The 27,886-nt window shown below is 42.6% G+C and overlaps 1 protein-coding gene and 1 non-coding gene across 9 annotated transcripts in view; one reads left to right on the forward strand and one right to left on the reverse strand.

The window, feature by feature from the left end:
- Positions 1 to 2,166: 2,166 nt before the first annotated feature.
- Positions 2,167 to 27,886, forward strand: part of LOC126540533 (F-box/LRR-repeat protein 4-like) — a 38,465-nt gene continuing 12,745 nt past the window's right edge. For 2 of the 8 annotated variants that reach the window (XR_008614533.2, XR_008614534.2), the window contains exons 1-10: positions 2,167 to 3,130; positions 3,380 to 3,479; positions 10,596 to 10,701; positions 11,637 to 11,729; positions 14,304 to 14,505; positions 15,463 to 15,533; positions 16,125 to 16,194; positions 17,127 to 17,236; positions 25,181 to 25,290; positions 27,697 to 27,832. Coding sequence is in view for 6 of the 8 variants with exons in the window: in XM_050187354.3 (XP_050043311.1) it covers positions 2,975 to 3,130; positions 3,380 to 3,479; positions 10,596 to 10,701; positions 11,637 to 11,729; positions 14,304 to 14,505; positions 15,463 to 15,533; positions 16,125 to 16,194; positions 17,127 to 17,236; positions 25,181 to 25,290; positions 27,697 to 27,832 (1,154 nt within the window). In the remaining 2 variants the exon portion in view is untranslated. Of the gene's footprint in view, positions 3,131 to 3,379; positions 3,480 to 10,595; positions 10,702 to 11,636; positions 11,730 to 14,303; positions 14,506 to 15,462; positions 15,534 to 16,124; positions 16,195 to 17,126; positions 17,237 to 25,180; positions 25,291 to 27,696; positions 27,833 to 27,886 lie in introns of those variants that run through there. The other 6 variants (XM_050187354.3, XM_055076089.2, XM_050187353.3 and 3 more) reach the window with 6 other exon arrangements.
- Positions 22,458 to 22,530, reverse strand: TRNAP-CGG (transfer RNA proline (anticodon CGG)). The gene has a single exon. It is a non-coding gene; the product is annotated as a tRNA-Pro (tRNA).

Raw genomic sequence — 27,886 nt, forward strand, 5'->3', positions numbered from 1 at the left:
TCGGCGTGCTCATAACTTCGTTCACTGAGGTGAGTGCACTCAATGCATTAACTTAGTGTTGAAAGTAGAATTTTACTTCGCAATATGTTCTTTGGCTGCTGTGCAGTATTAACTCTCAGACGCCACTTTATCCCGTTGATTGAAAACTTGCTTTCACCACATCTCGGCAACTACGGGCTGTCCCGAGGGTCTGCGACAGCGCGAAGGACCACGATCTTTTGACCCCGACGTGGGGTGCGGCCCGCGACGGCTATGGGGACTCCCTGAAAAGGGAGGTACCGTAACGCGGTTCCTCGGGACCATCAATGAAGTTCTTTGTCTCTTGCATCTTCAGAATCATAGGAAGTGTACAGCTGCAGAAAAGATTCAGAATTTTCGATTGTTCAGTGAGTTTTGTCAAGTTTCCAGAATTTCGACTCCATGCGAAAACTTGCTGCAAGAACACCAAATGTGAACGTAAACTATTTCGTGTTTTGAAAAGCACTTATCCAGCCACTTGGAAATTATGCCTGGTGCATGACATTGTGAAAAACAATGAAAATTGAAACCGCTACATACAACACACTGACACGAAAAAGACCCAACCGTCTACCTTGCCACCCATTTTGCTATGACATTCTGCACGTTATTCAATATTGCAGCACAGTTACAATAAGTGTTTCAAGATGTATGCAACACATTTTAAATATCATTACTTTCATCTGATATTGCTGTTGATGCTCTATCTTGGTGTACACAATTGTGTAGATAGCGTCTGAAAGGGTTAAGTTTCGTTTGATTCGAATAGGAACAGTACAAATCATCCATATACAGGTGTTAATGCCAGTTTCACCGTTTGGTTAAATTTCGGGTGTCCATTACGCGCGCATGCTTTGTTAGTGCCGCAAGGCGCAATGTGGTAGTGGTTGCCTCCTTTGCGCAAAATGAGGGAGGGAGCCAATCGCGGTTCTGAAGTTCGATCCGGATCCTACTCGTTCACGATCGAAAGTAGTCGTGTGACTAGAGTGTACTACACTCTAAAGTGTGACCATGGTGTGACACCAACAACCAGGCGTAACCAGACTACCAGTAGCATCCACGTACCCTTGCGTGTGTACTATATACCGTATTTATTCGCGTATAACCCGCACCAAAATGTGAAAAAACGCGTTTAAAAAGTGGGGGTGCGGGTTATCTGCGAATTTTTTCCTTGGGAGGGGGGGGGGGGGGGGGGGGGTCGGCTTCACCGCAATGTGCGGCGGCCTCCCCGTGTAGTCCGCCATCCCCATCGTCATCGACGCTTGTCAAGCCGATGAAGGGCCAACGAAAGGCCAGCATTGTTGAGCCTCGCGTTAGGCGCTGTTTAGTGTACTTACCCCAGTTTGCACTGTTTGCCTGCTTTGTTTTGGCATCATGAGTGCGACTCGACGGCAGTGTTTCACAGCGAAAGAGAAGCTAAAGATTATAGCCGCTGCCGAAGAAATCGGCAACAGAGCTGCTGCAAGACAGCATGACGTCGACGAGTCGTGCATTCGCGACTGGAGGAAGAAAAAAGAGAGTCTCGAAGCAACGAACCGGGACAGGCGAGCGTTTCGGGGTCCGAAGACTGGCGCGTACCCCCACCTCGAGACGCAGCTTGCGAAGTTCATTGAGGAGCAGAGAAGTCGTGGCCACGCTGTTTCGACTGAGATGGCGCAAATGGAAGCCCTGAAGTTGGCCCGGGAATTGAACATTCCACGTGAGTTTCGTGCAAGCCGTGGATGGCTTCAGCGCTTCATGCGAAGACATGGATTTTCTATGCGGCGGCGAACAACCATGTGCCAGCGGCTTCCTGAAGCCTACGAGGAAAAGTTGTTGAACTTTCAACGATATGTGATCGCACTTCGGAAGGAGCACAGCTATTTGCTGTCTCAGGTGGGAAATGCTGATCAAACACCTGTGTACTTTGAGATGCCGATGGACACGACCATGGAAAAAAAGGGCTCCAAATCAGTCAGCGTGCTGACCGGCGGAAATGCCAAGCTGCGCTGCACAGTCATGCTATGCGCTTTGGCTGACGGCACGAAACTGCGCCCGTATGTCATTTTCAAACGCAAGACGCTACCTAGCATTCCACTGCCCCCAGGAATCGTTGTGCGTGCGGAAGAAAATTCGTGGATGAACAGTGGCCTAGTCGGTGACTGGCTTCGAGTAATCTGGGAGCGAAGACCAGGTGCCTTGCTGGCACGCCGGTCGATGCTCGTACTAGATTCCTTCAGAGGCCACTGCACTGATGCGGTGAAGGCTCGCCTTGCCGAGACCAGCACCGACCTCGTCATAATACCTGGCGGCATGACGTCCATGCTACAGCCACTCGACGTGTGCCTGAACAAGCCGTTCAAGGCACACGTGAAGCGGCTGTATGCCCAGTGGATGGCCGACGGCATTTACGCCCTCACACCGACGGGACGCGTGCGAAGGCCTGATATTCCATTGCTGTGCCAGTGGATCGTGGATGCGTGGAAAGCGATACCGGCCGATTTGGTGCGGAAAAGCTTTAAAAAATGTGCGATCAGTAATAGTTTGGATGGTTCCGAGGACGACTACGTCTTTGAGAGTGGCGATGAAGCCTCGGATGGCAGTAGTGAGAGCGGCGACGATTAAGAATCGGATAACCAGTGACGTGGTGGCGGTCGTTTGAATAAATGTTCTGAAAACGAAATGATCACCGAGTGTGAGTTGCATCTTTCTAGCGCTCATTTTTTTTTTTCAGGTAAACGTGCGGGTTATACGCGAGTTTTTTTTTTTTTTTTTTTTCCGCCGAGTTCAAAGTTAGGGGTGCGGGTTATACGCAGGGGCGGGTTATACGCGGGTAAATACGGTACCTCTCATATACACATCGTTCCAAATCGTCATCGACACCACTACAGCTGTCGAGGCTAGGGTGGCCTATCGAGGCGTTTTTGGTATCCGTCCGTCAATCGCAGCTTTATTCTCAGTATTGCGAAATTTTTAAATGGACGATGATGAAATCTGCCAAGACGTCAAAGAAGTCGCAGATTACAGTTCTCAGTATGGCAGTTACAACAGCATATCGTACGTGGCACTAAATGTAATCGGAGCGCCTGAGGTCTTCCCGGAGTACGGAGACTACTCGGAGACGTTTTCAGCGGTACGTTTCTCGGCGTCATTCTGTTATTTATGGTGTGTGAGATTTCGCACTGAAGCGTTTTGAAGCTTCAAGAACAATCAGAACGGAAGCTTCTACTCCCCATCTCGTAGAACAGAAAAAATAAGAAATCTCTAACATAGTTGCCTAGGGGGAGACATCGCAAGTGAAAGCAGCGGGGAAAGCATTATATGAAGCTCTCCGAATTGATGTGGAGAGCGTGTGATTGAAATGCGGCATTAATTTTCACAGCGCACTTACGGACCATGGTGGCTTCTGTATTCGATATCCGACAGGAACTTTAAAACCATTCTGCCGAAGGAAAGGTACGTCAAGAGCCAAGATTACGTTGGCAAGTATTGTCTTGTGAACCTTGTTGTGTCGTTTGGCTTCTGGTGCCTGTATATAAAGTGCTGTCCACCTGATTTTGCTCAAATAAATACAACTTCTCTTCAGCAGTGACATTCAATAAATGCTGCATGTATTTTTCATGCTTGCGATCTTTCTTCCAGTTGCCATCCTTAATTCTCCTCGCTTTCTCTTTCCTGTCAAGTGTACATAGGCGCGGAGAGTTCTCATTTTTCCGGAGGGGGACGGGGGGGGGGGGGAGGTTGTGTGTGTGTGTGTGTGTGTGTGTTTGTGTGTGTGTGTGTGTTTGTGTGTGTGTGTGTGTGTGTAACTTTAATAACAGTTGCACTTGTAGAAACTTCGTGCGACCTCGAAGAATTGAGTGCTGAAGTGACAGCGTTAAATGAGTATATACAAGACCTCATAGTAGGAGACAGTTCAATTTCACAACCTCAGTCCTCTCGGTGCTGTAATCTTCCTTCATCTAATTGTCGCATACTTGGCTATCACTAGTACTGCTTCGCCTATCTGGCGAAATTGCATCCTTTCTCTCTCACTTGTTCTTTTTTTGTCAGTCCGAGTATAAGCGCTGCTGTGCATCACTGCTGTTGATTCTGATTTCGAGTGAATCCGGCTTGGCCTCATTTCGGTTACTGAGTGAATTATACAGTGTTCCCCAACTATCATGCACTAAGACTCAAAAAAGAGCAGTTGCGTTACTCGAAGAAAACATAGTGCATATTGTTTACAGTACAGTGGAGTAGCTGCCAGTAATTCTTTCGTTACTGAGATTTAATTCGGTAATTGCCATTAATTATCTAACTCTAGAAGTTCTGTCCTAATTTTCAGAATGTCAATGAAGCATTTGTAGGCTCCCCAAAATGACAACTCATTGCAGTGTTTTCAGTGATGCAGTAATTGCTTACAATTTTTTCTGACTGGCAAAGAAACATCATGAAGTATGAAAAATACCATGTGAGTGCGCTCCCACACGCATCATAAAGCAACGCCCTCGAATAAGCTGATTGAAAGCAACTGCATTGCCTGTCGCAAACCCAAAGGGGCAACGCATCACCTTGATAATGGTACAGAAGGAGCACCAACCGCAGGTTTCGTGGCTTCGCAGCTATTCCTTCCTCTCATTTCTACGTCACACATATTATCCGTCTCTCAAGGCCGCCTGATCACATTGATAACAAAAGTCCTTTGATAGCGCGGCCGTAGTGCCGCTCTGACCACACACGAAACGCAAAAAGCAGTGGAATAGGCATGGAATTTTTCAAAATCCCAGCTTTGCTCGCATCGCATCGAAAGAGTGCATGCAAAGCGATATTTTGCGCCAGAAACTTGCTTCGGACTAAAGCCAAATTAAAGTAGCCATTTTATTTGTTTATGAAAGTGTATACATGCTGCAAAAACAGGCTCGTGTAAAAAAATAAAGGCGAAATAAACAGACCGGGAATCAACTAAGGGGCAGAGGAAAGGCAAAACCAATGTGTTCAAGAAAGTAAATATACCACTTCTAGATGAGCCGAATTGGCAATCAGGATGTCTGCAAAAAAAAAAAAAAAAAAAAAAAAGAGGTATTTCAGTGTGCCCTTATTATCTATGAATTCGTAAGCTCTGTTGAACACCACCCTAGAGGACGTGTTCGAATAGGTCTTTTGCAGCTACGCAGTACTGTGTCCGTTTTACCACATCTTCAGTGGCTTTCTTGATGACCGACGCCGTAATTCTATGGCAGACATTTGTTATCTTGCCTTGAACTAATCTGACGTCCGTCTCGATCATGTAAGCACATCTTCCACATAACCCCAAAGAAAGAAATTGAGTGGAGAGAGGTCAGGTAACCCAGCCAGCCAATTTACAGGCCCGTGCCTTCCAATCTATTACGCATGAAAAATCGCATCCAGCCAGCTTAGTGCTTGACTGCTGCTGTGTGTGGGTACTCCATCTTGCTGATACCACAGAAGTGGAAGACGTGACAGCAGGACTTTGCTGAGAAACTCATCCACCACTTCTTCATAAAGTTCGTTCATCTAACACTGTCAAGTCAGTGTGTGATCGAAGAAGATGGGACCTATTATAGCACAGGCATAAATCCCGAACCACACATTGAACGACCACTGGTATTGGTGCCGATTGCGCTTTACCCAGTGTGGATTGGAGTCCCTCCAATAGTGTGAATTAGGCAAAATTACCTAGGCGTCTTTTCGAAAATTGTCTTCATCTGTGCACATGATATTGCTGAAAAATTCCGCTGACTCATCGGCTTTTGTGGGGACCCAATTCGAGAAATCTAGACTATTCTACAGGTCCCTATCTTCTAAGCATTGGTGCTGGTTAAAGTTGTACGAGTGAAAGGCTGTCATTTAGAATCCTCCAAACTTATGACTTGGAAATTGGTATCTGGGCGGCCACGTCCCGCACACTAGCATGAGAGTTTGAGGTCATAAAGGCCAGAACATTCGTGCATAGGCTAGGACTCAAAGATGGAGTCCTCCGCTGTTGTTTCTTGAAGCTGCTGGTTTGTCTCAGGTTTTGATAATTTCTGATGATAGTCAATGCGTTCTGTCTACCGCCACACTTCCATGACTGTTATATATATTTGCAGCCTTCCTCTTGTTGCCATTTGCAGATCCCAAGGCAAGGATCATATTTACCTTCTGCTCATTAGAGAAAGACATGGTGTCTGGGACAAAACAAAATTCATCTTTAAACCTTTGCACTGATGTTGTCAATTCGCTTTTGTGGTGATAGGAATTGTGGAAAAAAAAAATCTGTGCACTTTATCTATGCTAAGACAACAACTATCACAGCTTGTTTGCAACTAACACTAATCGCGACATGTTACTTCGGCCGGGGCACGGCAGCTAAGGAACTAGCTCGATCGCGATGTTTTTCTTTATTTACTTTATTTCGTTCTGAATAACTCGGAGGGAGCTTGTTCGAGGGCGCTGCTTTATGATGCGGGTGGGAGCACAGTCACGTGATATTCTCCATATTTCGTGGGGTTTGTTTATCAGTCAAAAAAAATTAGTACACAATTAGTATGTCGCTGAAAATACCGCAGTTATATGTCCCTTGGCTGTGCCTACAAATGCCTCATTGACAGTTTGATAATTTGGAGAGTACATCTCAAGCTAGATAATTAATTATAATTGCCTAATTAAATATCAGTAATGTGAACGTTACTGGTGGCTACTCCCGTGTACTGTAAACAATATGCACTAGGTTTTCTTCGAGTGATGCATTGCTCTTTCTTTAAATCTTGGTGCATGATAGTTAATTGGGAGACCCTGTACATATTTATGACCTCTGTATGCAACTGACAATGTTTCTATCCCTAATAAATGTCGTAAATTATCAGAAATCTTCTTTTTTCATGAGTCCTTAGTATTGCTTAGTGAAAAGAGAAGCAATACTGAGACACAGCATTCACGCAACCCGCCGTGATTGCTCAGTGGCTATGGTGTTGGGCTGCTGAGCACGAGGTTGCGGGATCGAATCCCGGCCACGGCGGCCGCATTTCGATGGGGGCGAAATGCGAAAACACCCGTGTACTTAGATTTAGGTGCACGTTAAAGAACCCCAGGCGGTCGAAATTTCCGGAGTCCTCCACTACGGCGTGCCTCATAATCAGAAAGTGGTTTTGGCACGTAAAACCCCATAATTAATTAATTAGCATTCACGCACATTTAGCACGCATTGATAAATGACTCTGCTGAAGAGGTCATTGAAGTCTATAGGTTGTTTTCATTGTAAAGAAAGCACTCAAAGCAATTTGATGTGTGGCGATTATACAGCAACATATTCATTCTCTAGGCATAGGCTATCCACACCTTTAGAAATAATTTTTTATTGGCATCCTCCATGTCTTTCAAAGATATAATAAACTTTGTCCAGTGTGTATATTTGAATATATATGTGTGTGCATGGTGTTTACAGTGAAAATTTAAAACAGTATTGAAGGGAGAAGATACGGATGAGGCAGCCGCCACTAGTGCTTCTAATGTGTATGTCCTCCTATTGTCAGGATTCCCAGAAAGAAAGCAAAAGTGTGAATTAAAGGTTGTGCACATCCGCGCCAACAATGATGTAGTAAGCTATTAGCCCCTGTAAAATTTCAAGTGAAAAGGTAGAGGAAAGTCAAAAGAAACCTCAAGTGATCTGGGTGACAAAGCTCTGGTAATGGCACTTTAGGTGTGTGTGTGTGGGGGGAGGAGAGGGCTACCGCATCATCTGGTGGGGGGTCTCAGCCCCCCCCCCCCCCCTGTAAAAAAAATTTAGGAGTGGGCTCGGGCCTCGGAGCCCCCCCACAGTCGGCGCCTATGCAAGTGTATATATGTTTTCAAAACAAATAATAACTTCTTCCACGTTTATGCATGTCACTGTCGCATCGGGATTGCCAAAAGAAATTCTAGCAATGCAGTAATGGAGAGAAAAAAAGGAAAAAAAAAGGGCTTCTTTTTCTTCAAACACATTCATTCTTGTCCTACACAGCACTGAAATAGTGAGTGATACAGCAACATAACTAGTGTCAATCATTGACCAGGAAAACTTTGAATAGCACTTGTGTAGAGTAGCGTTATAGCGAATAGGCATTAAAATTGAATTAGACCATCCCATGCAGCCATGTACTGTTTTTACTGTCACCATAAGAGAGAGTCTAAATGGGATAGTTTAACAATAGAGCTATCCTTGGTCAGACAGCTGTGGCTTCTGCTTAGCACTCAATCTACCATTACTTGAAAATGTGTATGCATTAATTTTGTGTGCACACAAAGCATTTAGGTGTATAGTGTAATAGGTACGAAAAGTGTGTACGATAGGTACGAAAAGAGAAGATGCAATGCTGAAAAGAAGAGTCCAGTGTTAAAGAAATAGGCTTATAGAGTCTTATACTTACTTGGCACCTTGTTATTGCATTCCTACTTGAAACTGTTGAAGTGTAATGACAGACACTATGCAAGAAGCACTCGTCCTTTTTTGTTTGTAGTGTCTGTTATAACTCTTTAAATTACCAGCAAGTAATCTAAAAGCACATGGTTCTTAATATAAAGGTACATAAAACTGAGACTTGCCAGAAAAATAAAATGACACACATTATATAAAGTTACAAATTATTTATACGCACAATCAGGTCTCAGCTACCAAGAACTCTCTGCTGGGCTTCAAGGGTTGCCTCCATCTCTAGTGTTTTTGTGGGTAAAAGACTAATAGGGCTCTTGGCAACTTGCTAAGGGGCTGGGGATAAAGGGGCCTTGGGACCTCATAGGCCTTGAAGTGTCTCTGTGATAGAAGTATGTGGCCTACTATTGTGTAACAACCTACCTCATTTGCATCTCGTTAAGGACAGTAATGTGAGCCTCATAAAGGAGTCGCATAGCTGCGATGCACATAAACAGCTGTTCAGACAGTAACAAAAACATGGTTCTTTTGCATCTTTCTCGTCTGTTATTCCTCTCTCAGTATTCTTCGAGAAGAGCAATTTTCTTCTGGGACCGTAATGTGCCCGTCTCTTGCTCTTTGTCTATTCTGTATATGACCTAACATTCATCTTGTCCAAGCGACTCCACTTAGTCATCTGCACCTTTCTTACTCCACTTTCAAAAATTTTTATGACATATTTATGGTTGGCAGAAGTTAGCATTGATGGTCCGTTCAAATTTGTAACTGGTTAGTTTTGTAAACGAGACACACCTTGGGAATGCATCTTGCTTCAACGTGGCATTCTGAAATGAACTAAAACGTCTGATCTTGTCACTCAACCTTAGTATTCTACCGCTGATAACTACTGTGCTGAATTCTAAGAAGGGAGTATAGTGAGGTGCATGGTTCACTCCGCTGTTAAAGGAACACATAAGCACACAGCATGCGTTTCGGGGGTGCGCCATCTGCGGCTGCTAGTGAAAGCAGTGTTGACGGACTGCACAGGCCTGTAGAACAGTGTTCCTCAAGCTGTGGTCTACAGACTCTTGGTAGTCCTTGAGAGGGTTCAAAGCAGTATGCAGCAATCACTCCTGTAAACACACCATTAATATATGTTTTTCAATGCCTCCGTGTTCATGCAGAGCAAATTTAAATCGCAGTGTCATTGTTAAACTGGAGCTGGTACCCGAGCCCTATTGAGTAAAGTTTGATGTCAGCGTCCTGGTTTCCTACATGTGACTGTACTTTCTTTATGTCAGTCATAGACTAAGACTCAAGAGAGTTCACTGGAAGATGGAGGCTTGAAGTGATCAAGAGCCGTAGAACAAGGAATTTTGCTGAAGCCGTTTCAACAAGGGCACATATTTGTTAGGACAGGTTGATACCCCTTGTCTCTTTTTCGAAACGTTGACTTTAGCAACATTCCATGTTCTACCATTGTTAATCAGTTCGTAGACTCAGAGTTACATATAAGCTAGAAAGTCCCTGATAAGACGCAATAGAATGAGTTTGATGTCTTTCTCTGTGTCATGTTGTGCTATAAAAACAAAATAAGTGCTGAATGGGGCCCCTGGTGAATCCCTAGGGGTTCAGAGATCCACTGATGTAAAGGAGAATGGAGCACCACCTGCAAGAAGTGGTTCACTGTGAAAACAGGCGTTTCTGTACCTGTCACAGACTTTGTTCATGAATTGCACTTGCATACTCCTTTTAACAGTGGACTGCACTGTACATTGACATGCGTAACCTGCTTCTGCTTTTTAAAAGATTATTGGCTTACAAACTCTGTATGGTACTGTAGTGATCATACATGCCACATGTCACTTTTGTTTGGTTTTCATTTATCGTGCTTTCATAAAAGCATGGGAGTGCACTGGTCATTTACATTTTTCAGTTCAGTGCAGGGCTATCCAGAGCAGTTGCGTCTGATGAAACTAGAGCAACGGCACCTTAACCACACAGCGATTGTTGGCTTATAAGTTATAGTACTAGGCTGTCCTCGTGCCACGTTTCGGTTAAAGCCAGTGGATTTGCTTTCATGTTCCATTATGAGATTGTGTCATGCGCATGGGCTTAGTTGTTGACTTGCCATTTAAGTTTCACTGCTACTGCTTCATATTGATGCCATGCATTGAGGACATTCTAAGTCAGTGAGTGAAAGAATGCTGTGTGTTCATGCCTTTGGCAGAGCTGCAGTATGAACACCTCGTGCATCCACTCACCGTCACTGTTTTTGAGACCTACAACCCTGGGAGCGTTGTGAGAATATTGGCCTTTGATCGTCTCAAGAACAGGTTCGTGTACAGCAAAAGTCATGGATTGGTCATTGTTTATGTATGTGAAAATCATGTACATTATCCAGTGCACAGGTATCGTTTGCCAATGCATATTTTTCTGTGTTAGGAGCAGACAGGCCTGTTTATTTTGTTATTTTCTTTGCTGTAAAGCTTGCCCATCAAACTTAACCCTAACGTGTGAGTCCGTGGCATGTGTAAGCCATGATCATCGTGGAGTGTTGGTCACCGAGTCCAAGACGGCAGCCCTGGCAAGCATGTGGCACCTGTTGATACTTGACTCTGTGGCTGAAGTATGACAGTTGGCGAAATGAGGTTACATGTGCTGTCAACAGGTGCTGTATGTCAGCTTGTGGCAGTTACTCCCACTCATTGGCCAGTGCTCTGTCACCCTGGCTGCATGCTCAAGCCAAGTGCTCATGCTTTCACATTAAGTATGACATTGACGGTACTTCAGAAGAACTTGTTCTGGTCCTAGTTTGTTGTTTGCTAAAGGACATATTTACCATTATTTGATCAGCAGTATTCACACTAGAGAAACCTCGGCTCACAGCTGGGCAGTTCCGGGCCGAGTTTTTCTTTTCGAGCTGAATTTGCTTTTCCGGGCTGAGTTTGTCTTATTTTGATTTTTATCACCAGACAGATTAGTACAAGGACAAGGAATATGAATTGCTATCCACGTCATCATTCGTCTTGTTCAAATTTGTGTTAGTGTGTCTAGCTGTAGATATGTCCTTTAGCGACAGTACAATGCATGCAATGTCATAAGGAGGGGGAAAGTGCCAACTACAGGAGATGTTTGTGAAGGCTGTTGCAGCACCCCTTAATGTGACAGTAGTCCGCAAATTCGCTTCTGGCACGAAACTAGCCAAGGCTGGTTTTTCTGTTCCTGTAACATCCACATGGAAGTTTCTTTTTGCTGATTTATTTACCAGATGGAAGGAGCTGTGGGTGGGAAAGCCCACAAAAGGCGCCGAGGCTTGTGCCTGGCCAAGGCCATTGCCAATGGAGAACATGTTTGCTACCAGGTCAGTCATCTTTCTTTCCTTCATTCTCTTTTTTTTTTGTTCATTCAGTGGATTGTGAAGGTGTCCTGGGGCTATATTTTGAAAGGGTTCTGTTCCTTCTTAAATCTTATATGAAATGCACCACCTGAACTGTAACCAACTGAAGTGCGTCATTTGTCCTTTGCCCTTCTTCATGTCCGTGTCAGCATTATAATAAGTTCACTATCATTCTGAACTGTACTATTGCAGCATTGCAGTGATTTAGCATGTCATCTACCTATACTAGTAGGAAGTGCTGGGAACATGGCATGCGTGATGCCCACATGAAGTCACAAATGTGATTCCCGGAAGCAACAGGTGCATGCTGATGGCGGTGAAATGCAAAAACACTTGTGTGCTGTGCTATGGGTGCATGTAAGGAACTCCAGGTGGCCAAAATTATTCTCGAGCTCTCCAATAGAGCGTCTTTCGTAACCCACTGTGCATTTTCAGGATTTTAGGTGCCACATTTAATTTTATCCCCAACACAGACCGATTCTACAGCAAGTTTCTCTTTGCCACCGCTGCCACAAAGCATGCCAGTAGTAGTTGTCTTTTGTGGGCTCAAGGGCAGCCATGGTGAAAAGTGTGTTGGCTATGTACTGTGACAAAAGAATCACACATCCATGGAGATCAAAAGGCACGCAGGTGAGAATAAAAGGATTCTATAATAGGAGTGAGGCTGAGGAAATGTACCCTCCAACTTCCCTTTAAATTTCACTGGAAAAATCCAATCCATTATGGCATCCTCCTTGGCCGGGTTCCCTTCAAGTACAGTGGGAATGTGGTTAGACCTATTGTCATAAAGGCATTGCCAGTGCCACAGCACATGCGCTCTAAACTTAGTGAAATTGGTGCATTGTTTCAAGCAGGCAGCTGCATGGATAATGCTGGTGACATGCTGTATGTACCCCAAAAATAGCTAGTCCAAAGAACGCAAGCACAGTCAACCAATCAATCAGTCTTTCAATGGCACGTGCGTGCGCGTGTGTGCATGCGTGTGTGTGTGTGCGTGCGTGTGTGTGTGTGTGCGTGTGTGTGGCAAACTCCATCTACTACTGTTGCACTATATATTTTTTTTATACTAATCTGTGCCCTTTTCACGTCCATTTAATGCATATATAGCTTTGCTTTCCTAGCACATCTGAGTCACTTACAAAAATTCGAAAAACATGTTTTTCACAGGTTAAAATTATAACTTCACGCATGCTTGTCTAGTCCCATTTCAACTCAAAAAAGGGGGGCAGGGATTTATCAGTATAAAGGCTAAACCCCATGAGCGCGATTTTGTGCGCGACAGCGATGAGCGACGGATCGGGCTATCGCATGAACAGATTGCTCAGTCTTGTCGCGCAATCACTCGATTCTGCAAGTTTTTTTATTTGTCGCTCGTCGCCCGGAAGTGCTATGAGCAACTAGCCAATAGCACGAAGCCGGAACTGGATGTACATAACTCAAGTACTTCCGATTGTCGTACGGAACGAGCAAACGATTGAATTTTTATACATGCAAAGATAAGAACCTACTGGAAGACCTTCAGAAATATTTTATGCTGCTTTTTACTGTAAAACACATCAACCTAAGTTAATAAAGTACGCGTCATGCTAGTTTCAGCGCCTATATTGCTGCCCTCATACTGGCAATACTCGGGAGACGTCGCTCGAAGTCACGGAGGAAGGAAACTAAGGAGAAGCCTTGACGTCACTCTTTGTGAAGCTAAAGTGAAGCTGGAAGTCGGCGTTGTTCATGGCGTTGCTCCGCCTATCGGACCAGCTCTCCTCTCTTGTTTACATTCCTAGCGAAACCATGCCGCGCTGCGCGCAACTGTGCTGCTCGGACCCGCGCGCTCCGCAGCAATACTAAACAATTTTTAGCACGTTAGCATGATTCCGTCAAAGAGGGCAAAATTTCCCGCGGATATTCCTTCGTCCGTTGCCATTGCCATGGCATGGTACATTGCGTACAGCGTTGCATGCGCATTCATTTCACGAACTTTAGTTCCTCCTGTCCCACCTAGCCACAGCAACATCCGGTAGAGCACGGTCCAGATAATGCAGTGCAACAAAACACGGAGACCAACGCAAACCTGCCAGCACGGCGCCTTTGCCACAGTACGAAACCTACGGAGCAACACGTGTGAGTGCACAGAACCAAAACAAAGCCGCCATTGTGGCCCAAAAGGCGTGGCCGCTACAGCAAAGAAATAAAAAGAACAGCAAAAAAAAAAAAGGAGAACCTACTACGTCATTTCCTCCACACTTTTCTCCTAGCGCGGAGGAGGAGGCAGGGCCTCTCCTCAGTTTCCTTCCTTCATGCTCAAAGTCATCGCTCGCATGGGGTATGACTTGTAGGCGATGAGCGAACGCGACAGCCATCTCCATCGCGTCGCTTGTCGCTGTCACGAGCAAGATCGCTTGCATGGGGTTTATACTTAAATTTGATAAGTCGCACATTTCCTTGTAAAAATGAAAGTACACATTCTTCCTGGTAATTATTAAGATTCATATTATGAGACTCCTGGCTTTCTAATGAAGTCATGTTTTAATTTCACTTCAGGGCTCTGCGACTTGAGTTCCACCACGCTCACCTTGACTACCATGCCCAAATTGATGCGGTGCTTCTTGCGGGACTCCTAAAGAGGCCAGAGCCTCCGGTTTGTGAAAGTGATGAACAGAGCAGTGCAGCAGCAGTTACAACACGGTCAAGTTGCAAACAAGAAGCATTCCTCCCATCGAGCACTGGATTCCACTCACTACCGGTGTGTACTCCCCACTCTCTGCATTCTCTGTGGGCCACGCCGTACCAGCTCTGTGTACAGCATCGTATGTTTCCAGTCAAATGGCATGTATTTAGAGTTTTGATTGCGCGAGTCAAATTAAAATCAATGTATGGGATTTTACGCCCTAAAACATTACATGAACTGTAGGAGACTCCATAAGGGAAGGGCCGGGGTGAGGAGGTGGCTCTGGATTAACTTTAGCCACGTAGGTAAAGGCATATGAAGCAAATTTATTTATTATAGTATTCATATTTATATACAGCAGATTAATTCGGGTAATGAGCTGAGACAGCCTAACCTGACTGCATATTTCTGAACTCGTTTCTGATACGAGCTGAGATCAAGGCAAGAAAACAGCATATAAACAAAAGGTTGTCGGGTTCGTCGCTAGCTGTGAGCCATCAACATGGCCTCTTGGGGTTTACGTATACATGTGGTAAGGCATATCAGGCGAGTCAGCTTGATGCTTGCTGAGCCCAACAGACAAATTTCATCCCACAAGTTGACTAAACTTTTGTCAGTCTGGATAAATTTCCTCTCACTCACTCACTCACTCTGTCACTCCTACATCCTCACTCACTCATTTCACTGTTTCACAAGAGTGAGTCTGAGCTCGGTGGTGTGCTAGCCAAAGCAGATAGGTAAGAACCCTTGCGGCTTGAGCACCTGCAAGCCTGCCACTGAGTGCAGGGAAACAAAATAGTCACCCAAATAAGCCGCAAACACGGTATGACACAACAATTGCAATTGTTATTTTTGCAGGCTTGCTCTTGCTTTCAAGTCCACATTGTCTGAATTGTGATATTTTGTGTCATTTCTTTCATCATTGCTGCCAACAACGTCTAGCATTGTTGCGCAAATTTATTTTTTCCCTTGCACTTTTTATATTGAAGACACACTAAATTCTTTATTTATCTTAATTTATTTCTATTTCAGCATGAACTCATGACTGAAATTTTTCGCTATCTTGATCTCCTGTCTATATGTAGGCTCTCTGGAACTTGTAAGTAAGTATTTCATTTCTATCTTGTGCGCCTGTCACTTTCTACTTGGCTGGACTTTGCAACCTCAGTAAAATTACGTTGAGCTATGATATTTATTTCGTAGATATTTTAGAGTTTCTTATCGTGAGCCATATTTATATAGCTTACGTAGCTGTATGTAGCTTCCCCATGAGGTACAGGTTTTAGAGCTTCATCTATTTCATATACTGCGCCTATAAACGTTGCCCAGTAATGATACTGAACATCTCTGAGATATGCACTCTTTGTTTTTGTGATGTTCGGTCACTAAAGTGGGTCGCTCATGTAAGTTGTTATTGGATGGCAAGCCATTGAGCACAAGCATAACAATCTTAGTGCTGCACTGCTTTCACCAAAACTAAACGGAATTCAGTTTTCTTAGTGGAGTGGATATTGCTCCAGTATGAATTAGAAAGCGCGTTGTGCTTGTGCATGATCTTGAGCCTTGCATGCTCACGTTGGGCACAGCACACTTCTGAAGTTCACAAGATTGCGTAGGGTGACAGTGCACTCATGATCGTGTTTCATTTAGTTTTGACATGAACTCTGGCTTTCGCTTCTTTTTTTTTTCTCTAGGCTCTTTTGGAAGGTCTGCTACGATCACATATTTTACCGTTGCCTGGACCTTCAGCCGTACTGGGAAAAGGTAGTTGTGAAACACATTTACTTGACTCTTTCTTCAGAGCAATGACAAGAACGTTAACTTTTTGTGAATAGCAAGGTAGTTTTAAAAGAAAGAAAACTATATGTTAGCGATGTGTTCTGACTAGCTGAGTTTTGCAAATAAAAAGATAACATGTCTGGAGCAATGTGACATGGTAGTCAGATAAATCACGCAGATTGATTTGGAGGTGTTGAAAGCATACAATGTACTTATATTGGCCTCCCAAGGTCAGAAATACTTTGCCTGGTGTTTGACAGTTGGTGCAAAACCGTACTCCTTTATGTACTTCAGGGAGATGTGAATGGTAATTATGGTGACAATTAAACCAACAAAAAGTGTCATGTTCTATGCTCATTAATTTTCGAATGCAGCATAGCTCTTGAGATCAACAATCAATGGCCCTGTCCTCTGTGTGTATTGCATTTGTGCCAGTGGTCATACATGTATCAAAACAGCTCTCATGACATCACATTTATGATGTTATTTCATTTTACATTTCTCTCCAGCATACCAAACCTCTGTCATAAAATTGGTCAGGGGATGTGTTGTCAGTCAATCACTTTTGGTGCACATCAATTGGCTAAGCCAGTGCAAATAATTGTGACAATAGAAATGGCATGCCTCATACCATCCAGTTCTTTTTTTTTTTTTCATACCATGTAGTCCTTGAAGTCATTGACAGGATGCCGTCTGGTTCAGTAGTCTATCATGCAAATGTGAGAGTGTGAGAATGTGATAAATGCAGCCTTATTATGCTGTTTCTGAAGTGTAGCCTACTGGTCTTGACTTGATGAATTTTCTTAGCATTTTATTAAGTGACTGCTTGCAACTATCATAATAAATTACTAATGAGGATTGCATAACCTGTACTGAAAATGTTGTGACCCTGTTTACTTGCTGTTCCTTCCTTGAAGATTGATGACAATGCTCTAGATGCCCTTCAGAAGCGATGTGCAACATTGGAGAAACTCAACCTCTCATGGTGTGGCGCTGGAGGATACCTTTCTGCGGAAGCTTTTGTGAGGTCAGCATCATCATTCATTTGTGGCACAATTGAGTCCGCTGCAAAAATTGTTGAAGCACATAACAAACCAGGTGGATTGGAAGTACACTAGAGTCAAATCCCAACACAGTGAAAATGACAGGGCTTGTAAAAAAAAAAGTGTTTGTTGTGTTGTTGTGGAACTTCATAAAAATGAAGTTAAAAAATTACTATGAAACGTGTAGTTTAGTCACACAGAAAATCAGCTTTAATTCCAAAAGTCTTATTTTGGCTCGCTTGAACATGCTGTCAAGCCGGGTGCTTTCTTAATTGAAAATGTCTCCAGAATGTTGCAAACATGTGATGCACTGTTGCCATTAGGTAAGCATGTAAAATAATGCATCTTTTGAATGAGCTTTTGTAATCAAAGCAGCATGTCATCATTGTAAACTACGCAAAAAGTTGTGCTGTCACTATGACCACGATGATGATTATACAGCCACTGCTCTTTGATACGGGCAATCACATAAGTGGATAGGGTGAATGGTCCACTGCTGCATTGCTGTTGCTAACAGATCTTTAAGGGACCCTCAAAGACAGCGCATATTTGCATTTTATTTGTTTGTCAACATTTTCTTAGCGTCAGGACTTGCAAGAGTAGCTCTTGAGTATTTGCTTTTTCCTCTTTTGGTGGTGGTACTCTTCCAGGCTTGCTCCATGATAGCTTTGTTGAATGTAAAATGTAGCTTTGGACAAAATTCATTGTGGGAGTGATTTTGATGCATTAAGCTCTGTGGGACACCGACAGAGAATAACGAAAATGTTGTGCTGGAAATTTCGTTCAATCATTACCATTCATTATACAGGGATTTGACGGTATTCCATTGTGAGCTGTGTACACAAAAACAGAAATAGAAAAAAAATGAGTGACGAGATTGGTGCAGACTCCTTTCTCAGTCTGTCTTTGGTTTTATGTGCACTGCTCACAATGGCCTCTGCGGCAAGACTTCATTCAATGCTGTCAAAGTACCCCCTCCTCCTCCTCCCCCCCCCCCCCCCATGCTAAACAGATCACATCAATCCTGTACACTCAACTTTGCTGCAGTCTCATCACTCCATTTGATCTTCTACTGTTCCTCAAAACAGTGTTCTACTTTCGTTCATTCAATTACTCAAATAGACACCAGCTCTCAGATTTACACATCGCACATGCTCCTAATTCTAGCTACAGTATCATTAAATTTTATTTGCTTTAGTGCATAGTGCAACTTGTCTCAGCCTTTTGTCTCTGTATATTTCGCTGTGTCTAGGACTATAAATCCAGAGCTCATTTACTCATTTTAGCTGGCCCCATATATATATACAGTAGACCTCGTTGATATGTTCCCGTTACGTACATTTTTCCGGCGCCAACGTTCGCAATACAAAAAACGACCCAGTAGAGTTATGCTTATTTTTTACTGGTTTGTACGATCCCTGAAAACACAATTTCTTGGCACCAACGTTCAGTATGTCGCCAAACTGCGATCGTATGATATGTTTTCTGGCCACTAGATACCATGTAAACAAGAGAATGCACAAGACGCACACAATCGAGAACAGTATATAGCTGCCCGCGCACAGCAGCTTCACCGCAATACTCGCCCACACGTCTCACGTGAGAACGCCGGCGTGCACTTAGGTTCTCATTTCGGTACCAGCAAATCTTCTCTGGGGTCGTCGCACGCAGCATTCACAGCTATCACCGCCAATCTTATTGCGATAAGCATCTTCGCTTATTTGTTTCACAGCGCATGGTGCCGTCGGAAGCGTAGCGCACGCTTTTAATAGGCGATAACCGACACGCGCCGCCGTTCCCAGCTGCAGACTGCAATCATATGCGTTTTCGGGCCACTAGATCCCATGTGAACAAGAAAAGGTGCTCTGCTTCGGCTGCTGGAGCATCACCAGCTCAAGATCCGTGCGACGCTTCACATTACATTTTCCGGTTGCACGTTTTCCTGCTTAGTAAGTTTTTTCTCGCAGTTTTTTTTTCTAAAACATATGAACAAGGTTCTACTGTGTGTGTGTGTGTGTGTGTGTCTGGTGTGTGCATGTGTGTGTAGAACTTCAGTGATGCTACAAGGTAAAGAGAACAAATGTTTAATTTCAACTGTTTTGACTGGTGGACCGGCCTTCATCAGGGTTTGCAAAATAAAAATGGACCCGTAGTTGCTCAGTGGCTATGGTGTTGGGCTGCTGAGCACGAGGTTGCGGGATCGAATCCCGGCCACGGCGGCCGCATTTCAATGGAGGCGAAATGCGAAAACACCTGTGTACTTAGATTTAGGTGCACGTTAAAGAACCCCAGTTGGTCGAAATTTCCGGAGTCCTCCACTACGGCGTGCCTCATAATCAGAAAGTGATTTTGGCACGTAAAACCCCATAATTAAATTTTTTAATTTAAAATGAAATTGCATTTCGGCACTGATAGTGAAGCCAGCCACTGATAAAACTTCACTATCAGTGCTGTATTGCGGTTCCCAGACCTCACAAGCATATCCCATGATTGACCTTATACATAGCCAAAGTGTAAAATTTCTTTACCTGTGGTGGTGCCTAAAAAAATTTGGATGCAGAAAATTTCCTCTTCAGAGGGCTAAGTTCCATATCTTTTGCAAACCTGGATGAATGCCGGTCCACCGGTTGAAACTGTTGAAATTAATCACTTGTTCTGTTTACCTTGTAGCAAAGCTCAAGTTCCTTATGTTTGAAAGGTACACTGAAGGAATTTCTCTATACTACTATATATATATTTAATGTAATGTATTTTATTTCGGACAACAATGCATGGTGTCCGCAGGGAGAGGCTAAAGGAGACTAGGGTGTCTCCTGACGAGGCCTAACACCCGCATTACACGTCGGTGCAGATGGTGCGGAGTAACATATCAGTGAGAACAGTGGTACATCAAACACAGTGAGACAAGAATTCAACATAAGCAATTATACAAGCACTCGTCAGGCAGAAAATAATACTGAAGAAGTCTTCAACAATGAGTGATAGTAAGTGGTGCGGAAAGGGAAAAAAACACATTCGCACAGAGCAGTCGGAATAACAATGAAATGCAGCAGGTATTCATAACAAAATTTCACACGGGGGTGTTCAAAAGATGGCTCATTTTCTTCTTGAATTGATGAATGTTGACACTCTCCTGGGCACAAGCAATTAATGTTGGATATGTGTGGCATAAAATTGTTATTTGGTGATCTGTAGTCTAGGTGCCGTAATTAGTGCGAGGCCTAGAACCAATCAAAGAAATTGTGCGCAAGTTATGCGTGATTTCTCTATTCAAATAAGAACGAGAAAAAGATTCAGTCATGTTTTATTTTTTGGTAGATTAGGAGTGCTAAGTAGTGTTTGTAGCATAAAAGAAAAGGTAACATTTTACAAGAGGTAAACATGTCATTAGTACTAACAGGATATCTACCCAAAATGCGCAAGGCTCTTTTTTGTAGAGAGAACAACCTATCCGAGTCAGTTTTATTACATGTTCCCCACACTAAGAGACTATACACAATATGAGAATGAATAAGAGAAAAATATAACTTTTTTTAAATGGAATGGAAGAAGATAACGAAGTCGTTGAAGTATCCCAATTGATCTTGATATTCGTATCCACAGACTGTTGACGTGATCGGTCCAGCCCAAGTCACTGTGGAAACGAACTCCTAGAAACTTATGAGAAGTCACCTGCTCAATTTCTGTGTTATTACAATATAGTCGAATATTATGATCAAGAGGCTTATTTTTAGCGTGGAAAAGCACATATTTTTTTTTTTATGTTTAGTTCAAGCTTGTTGGCATCAAGCCATGTCCGCAGTTCATTGAGCCAGGTATTGGATCGATATTCAAGCAAGCTAAGGTTGGGACCGGAAAAGAAAACATTGGTATCATCAGCGTAGAGGACCATATTTGAAGTTGCATGTATGTTTACTACATCATTAATGTACAAAATGAAAAGTAGAGGGCCGAGGATAGAGCCTTGCGGTACACCGAATTTTATTATACCTGTGTCGGATTTAAGCTCCTGTAGCCATGTAGACTGCCTCCGTCCTGTAAGATAGCTTTCCAACAATTTGTGTGCAATACCGCGAATTCCATATTTTTCTAGCTTTAGTAATAAGATATCGTGTTTAATTGAATCAAAAGCTTTTCGAAAGTCTAGGAATATTCCGATGGTGAAAAGCTTTTGTTCGAAGTTAGAAAGAAGGCAATCTTTTATGTGCAGTAGAGCAGTCTGCGTGGATTTACCAGCCTGGAATCCATACTGTTCTTTACATATTATGTTTTTTTCCCCTAGGAACTTTGTAATCTTTTATATACCACACGTTCTGCGATTTTGGAAAACACTGGCAATATCGAGATAGGGCGATAGTTGTTCATATCATTTTTGTCACCTCCCTTGTAGGTTACTGTAACTCGAGCTGATTTCATCTTATCAGGGAAGATAACAGTCAGGAGCAATCTGTTGCATATATGCGTTAAAGGTGGACTAATGCTTCTGATAGCGGCTTTTACTGGCACCGTACTTATATCGTCATCACCTGGTGAACATTTATTTTTAAGGGAAAACGAGAGCTACGACTTCTTCTTCAGACGCGGGGGTCAGAAATAGAGACCCACAGCAACTAGCTTTCATATAAAGCTCTATAGGTGATGGGCGACACGCGCCTGCTGTGATATGACAAGCGCCTGCATTAAGAAAATGTTCATTAAATGTATTAGCAAGTGTTACACCAGAGCAGGAAGTTCCATCAATCAGTAGCTCTGAAGGTAGACGAGGTTTCCCATTGGATATCATGCCATTTACAACGTTCCAAACTTGTTTGGGTTTGTCCACTATTGAAGCAAATTTGTTTTCGTAATAGGCAGTTTTCGCCTTCTTTAGATCTAGATTTAATTTGTTTCTGAATTTCTTAAATTCTCCAAAATCTATTGGGTCTCTCGTTTCTAAAAAATTAGCAAATAACGAGTTTTTATATCAAATGCGTTTGAGAAGAACCGGCGTAATCCAGTCTTTCTTAGCTTTTTTGTGCTTATGGACGGCAACCATAGGAAATGCAAGGTTGTAATTGTGCTGTACCTTTTCTATATAGGTGGTCGTATCATAAGAATCCAACAAACAGTGGCACCAAGGACAGCATAAGGAAAATTAGTTGTAGTCCTTAATTGAATTAAATAAATTATAAATAAATGGAAATGAAAGTGGACGAAAAAACAACTGGCCGCAGGTGGGATACAAACCCACGTCTTCACATTCCGTGTGTGATGCTCTTACCGATTGAGCTACCGTGGCACCGCTTTCTCTTCCACTTTATGGTGTATTTATGTTTATCTACTAGAACTAACGCTGGGAGTTTTAGCCAGCGCTACAACTCACGGTCTTGGCGGCAGATGTGGAACATTATTTCGGCTGCAGGCATCACGTCTGCATGAACTTTTTGGGGGAAGGCAACTGGTCAGTAAACCCACACATGCTACCTGAAGGCACCAAAGCTGCCGGAATAGGGACCCTCGCTATGTAGTGTATATATATATATATATATATATATATATATATATATATATATATATGTGTACATTTTATTACTGTTAATGTAAAAAGGATTTGTCCTCATTATAGAGTGATTAAACCTCTCTTATTTTCATGTCAGTAAAACAAAATAATTGTTCCCCAATTTATGCTGTCCTCTTCCATTCTCTCTACATCATATCTTAATATTTCTTTCCACTAGGGCGGGAATATTTGAAGTTTTGAGTTTGAATAGAATATTACGCACTCTATGAAGTGTGTCACCTTGTATCTCGCCGATTCATATTTGAAAATGAACTAGTATTTAGTATTTATAAATATCGAAAGTAACCAAATGCTTCTCAACAAACGATTGTTAAGGATGGGTTGCTGTTCTTCATCTGCCAAATAAAGTATTGCAGATTATCAGAAGTGAAACAAGGACAAACGTTTTTGAAGCAATGCAGGAACAAAATGGGCAATGCAAGCTGTGTATTTGGTTTCATGCTGGAAGCCTAAATGAAAACCTCTGATTCTTGCTTGTAGTCTGTAATTTAATGTTTCTTGCCATCTAGTCAGTTTTATCCCTCATGCTACAATCACAATGTTTTTCTTGAAACGGGCCCTTATAGGGGCATCTCTTGTTCTTTTTTGCAAGTTCTTGTCTTTCTTTAACAACCACTTATGTAGCATTCTTGGAAAGCTAGTCATACTGGAGCCATTCATTCATGAAAAGCTTGTTTGCAAGTAGGCTCTAAAGATGTGTTGAGAGCTTATTTGAGAGGTATTTGTGCAGTTCATTTATTGACAGTTAGCTATCTTGCGTTTAAAACTGATGCTAATTGTCAGTTTAGTAGGCTGTCTTCTTTTCACTCAGTTTAGTAGGCTGTCTTCTTTTCACTATTCGGTACAGATGTGATACCTAATCATACTGTAATAAAGATTCCTGCTATAGATATGCGAGTCTGCATTTGAATATTCAGTATTCTATACTTACTGTTCGTATTAAATTCGTATTTGAAAACTCTGATATTTGCCCACCTTTAGTTTTCACCAATCACTGCAATGCCACCAGCTTGCTTTCAGGTTCTCTTATTAGTCCCCGAGTTGCAGGTCGCATAAAGGGAGGTGAAATTACACTTTCTTAAAGTTTCTGGCTGTAAATATCAAGACTCAGGCGCTAATACATAACCTGCCTTTATAACACAGTAGACAACTTAGGGAGGGCAATGATGGACAGAAAGCTCTCGTGTTCAGTATCGCTAATAAATGCTTATTTCGTGAAAGTACATATTTATACGCACTGATTTTCACTATGGTGCATCATGGTTGGTCACTTCACCTTCAACTGCATCTTGCCTTTTGGCTGCTAATGAAAGGCGTTCACTGTCTATGCACCCAGTGAACTCAACTTGCCCAAATATTTGGTGCATTGTTTCAGTGGTTAGGAATTGTAAATTATGATATGCTAATGCTTATATTGTGACACATGCACATCTGCCAACTCTCCAGAATTTTTCGTATTGTTGACTAATTTGGGTTTGTTCAATGATTTTGCTAATGTTGTATCAAGGTTTACAAAATATCACTTTTTTTTTTTCAGAAATCTTTTAAAGTTATTAAAAAATGTGGTGGAGCACGATTGCAAAAATGCATGCAAAAAATAAATTGTAGTGGTGCTTGTGCTGCCCTCTTAATACCAGCGCAAAATGTCACATACCAGAACGGTACTTGCTTTGAGCAAGTCGATTCAGTTAAGTTGCAAAAGCGGGCAAAATCGGCAGCAGAAAAGGCACTGAAAAAAACTCAGTGTGATCTAAAAACAATGTTGTTAGCCTCTGCTATTCCGAGTGTACTACTGCTTGTTTACTGCATCTAAAGATAAATAATCGTCAATAAAGTGTATACAGGTCCCATAGAGTGAGTGCTGCAGGCAGTGTTAAAACAAAAAATGCCTGCTATCTCCTTTCTATGACAAATGGAATGAATACATCAAACAAAAACAGTTGCTATCTTGACCTACAATGATCTTTTAGGAGAACCTCCTCTTTTCTTGAGTTCTTGACATGGAGGTTTTCATATTTAAAGTGAAACTTAAAGACTTGAAAATATTTTCTGCATTCTCTCGTGTGACACATTCAAGGTTCCTTCTGAAAATGCATCATTAAGCATAAATGTTATGTTTTTCTGCTGGTACCTTCACTGAGATAAAATTTGCTTCGGTAAAAAAAAAGGCAAAGTTTCAGTGAGTGTCGAAGTGTTAGTTCCAGTCAAGTATGTCTATAAAAAAAAGTGTCGGTAGCCACTCTTTTCCTTTGTAACACCCAGTATGCAATTCCTTCCTATGATAGGTTGGAAACAGTCATGCAATAATTTTGAAGATGTGCTTGTGGTTGACATTGTCTTTCTTCTTTGTTGACTCCTCCCTGTTTAGTTTCATGGAACTGAGGGGAGAGCTTCTACAGTGCCTCTGCCTGTCCTCCTGCCCATTCGTTGACAACGAGTGTCTCAAGGTCATTGCAGATTACTGTCCCAACCTGACAGGTAAGCTCCAAGCCAGCCTAAAGTCCTTGGCTAACTGCACTCACTGTATGGACCTTTCCGTCGGGCGGAGCGTCCCCTCTTATGCTGTTGCACGTGAGCACAAAGTGCAGATGCTGTCACATCTACAACACTTTTGTGTAGAGGGTTCACAGCAGCCTAGAGGGCACTATGCCAACACCGAGAGAGCTCTTGTTGCAAAGGTCTGTAAACTCTGAGTGGCTTTTGCACACACAGAGGGCCACGGTTAACAGCAGCAGCTATTCCCACGTTTGGCTTTTGAAGCAACTTGTTTTCAAAGCTTTCTTGTTATGACTTGTTCCTATAATTACCTCGTTGCTGCAGTAAGTTCTACAACTAGTTCAAAGCCAGGCAATGAAGCAGCTTTGACTGCTAACAGTCGCACCAAGGTACTGCTGGCGTTAATTGATGTATGTCTGTGGTATGATTAGTGTTCCCGTCCAATTCACTCTAGTTTATATGCTGTAAAGGCCAATTGAATCACATAAAGGCAGATGGAGTTTGCCATCACCAGCAACAGCTGGCTGGCCTTCACTTTTCTGCAGTAGACTGTACATTGTAGAGCAAATGTAAACAAACAAAAAATTCAATACCGAATGGTGCTTTGCTTCCAATTTGTTGGATGTGATCAGCACACATTACATCGCCAGTACTACTGCTGGAAGAAAAGTTGCCGCCACTTATTTATACCCACACTTGCTTCAGTTTCAAGGCACATTCTAATTATCATTTGGCTCCCAAACTCAATAATGAAGCAATTTAGTTCAGCTGAAGTACACCTTTCAGCTATTGATTTATTTTCAGTTCTACGAGCAGTCCTAATGCATAGAGCAAGCAGACAGTTGCAAATACTGTTGCGAGATGCAGATGACAAAATTTTCGAGGCATTGGCACCTGTCATTGATCACTAGCATACGGGGCAGGGATAATGTCCAACTCTTCAACTGGCAGCAGCTTATCTGGAGTGGCATGCCATTCTGTGAGCGTTAAGCTGATAGCCAGAACAAGAGTTTCATGCCCAACCCTTCCAGTGGGTTCAGAGTCTTACTGTCACATTGTAGTGATGCCAAAGAATAGACCTGCCACAAGTGCTAGTTAAAAATTTAAATTTATTGGGTGAACTTGGGTCCAGCAAAACAAGCCACGCACAAAGCATGACAACAGCAGCATGCACAGTCGTCGATCACCGAAAAGTTTGATTTGTGGGTCAGGTAAGCCGGCTATTTATATGCGACTCGTCATACATTCCAGCGCAATGGTTAATGCACACAATCAAAAATGTTGTAGAATGTTTGCCACCATTCATGTCACACACACAATTTGATTAGATAAGACAGTTTTGCTATAGAATTAGTGACAACATTCAGGAAGGTTCCGATATGTGTAGACCCATCTTGCACGGTGCAAGAACTTTGTAACAGTGGTTAGACGGGGAAAAACGGTCACCAAAAAGAGATACGAGTTGGTTCACCAAAAAAAGATAAAAAGGTTCAACGAGTTGAACCTGTGCTGGTATGTGTCTCAGTAGCAACAGCCACATAGAATGATAATGCCAGGAAATCGCTTACAGATGATTTTTTTTTCAGCTTTTAATTTGCCCAAATGGGAGTGTCTTCTTCATGTCCCAACAACAATTAAGCATTGTGCTTCATAGAGGACTCAGATGCTGAGTAACTGTAATCTTATGCACGAGATGTCCATACATTACCCCCCAGCACCATATCAGGCGAGTTTTCAGCGTTGCTACTGATGGCTTCACAATGAAAACGAGGAATGATGACCGACATAATTTCTTAAAAGTAGTTGTTAGTGAAAATAAGCAGCGTGTGAAGGGCCACGGAGGACACGCATTATTGTGCTCAAGTGCCACAGGTGAGGAAAAGACACTTAACTAATTGTTTACTTGTGGAAAGAAATGGATTTAAGATAGCTTCTGCTTTCCAGAATTAATTCCTTTTTACTGTTCCATTGTACAGATGTTTTCACAGTCCCCTCCGAGTCTGATAAATTACCAGCAACATTAATTATTTTACCGGTGTGTAGGTTGTATCAGATATTTTGTGTGGTTGTAAGCGCCACAAGTTGTGTTTGATAAGAAAAAGTAAATCAGACTTAACTAAGTCTGTAGCTGCTGCAAATAGTCATGGTTACCTAAAAATGTTTAGCACAACTTCTTTAGTGCTTTTCTCTGTGTAATGGTCGTGCTACTTTGTTTTCACAAAACGTTGTGATGAGCAAAGTATATATGTTCAGTTCAGTCACTACTATGAAATAACGCAGACATCTAATCTACATGTTACCCATGAACTTCTAGTGTGCTGCATGGACTTTACAGACATGCAGCAGCCACTGCGCATTTTCATGGCTTCTTTCTTTCTTTCTCTATAGAACTGGAACTAAAGGGTTGTTGCAACCCCCTGCTAAATAGGCTTGGATTCCTTCAAATATCTCACTTGTCAAAGCTAGTCTGGCTTGACCTGTGTCGGACTGAAATTGAGATGTTCTCTCTCATCTCAATCATCAGGTAAGCCTTGGAATCGACTATTATTGCTGTGTCTTCCTGGGAGGCTTGTTGTAC

The sequence above is a fragment of the Dermacentor andersoni genome, chromosome 2, assembly GCF_023375885.2.
Source record: "Dermacentor andersoni chromosome 2, qqDerAnde1_hic_scaffold, whole genome shotgun sequence".
Taxonomy (NCBI): domain Eukaryota; kingdom Metazoa; phylum Arthropoda; class Arachnida; order Ixodida; family Ixodidae; genus Dermacentor; species Dermacentor andersoni.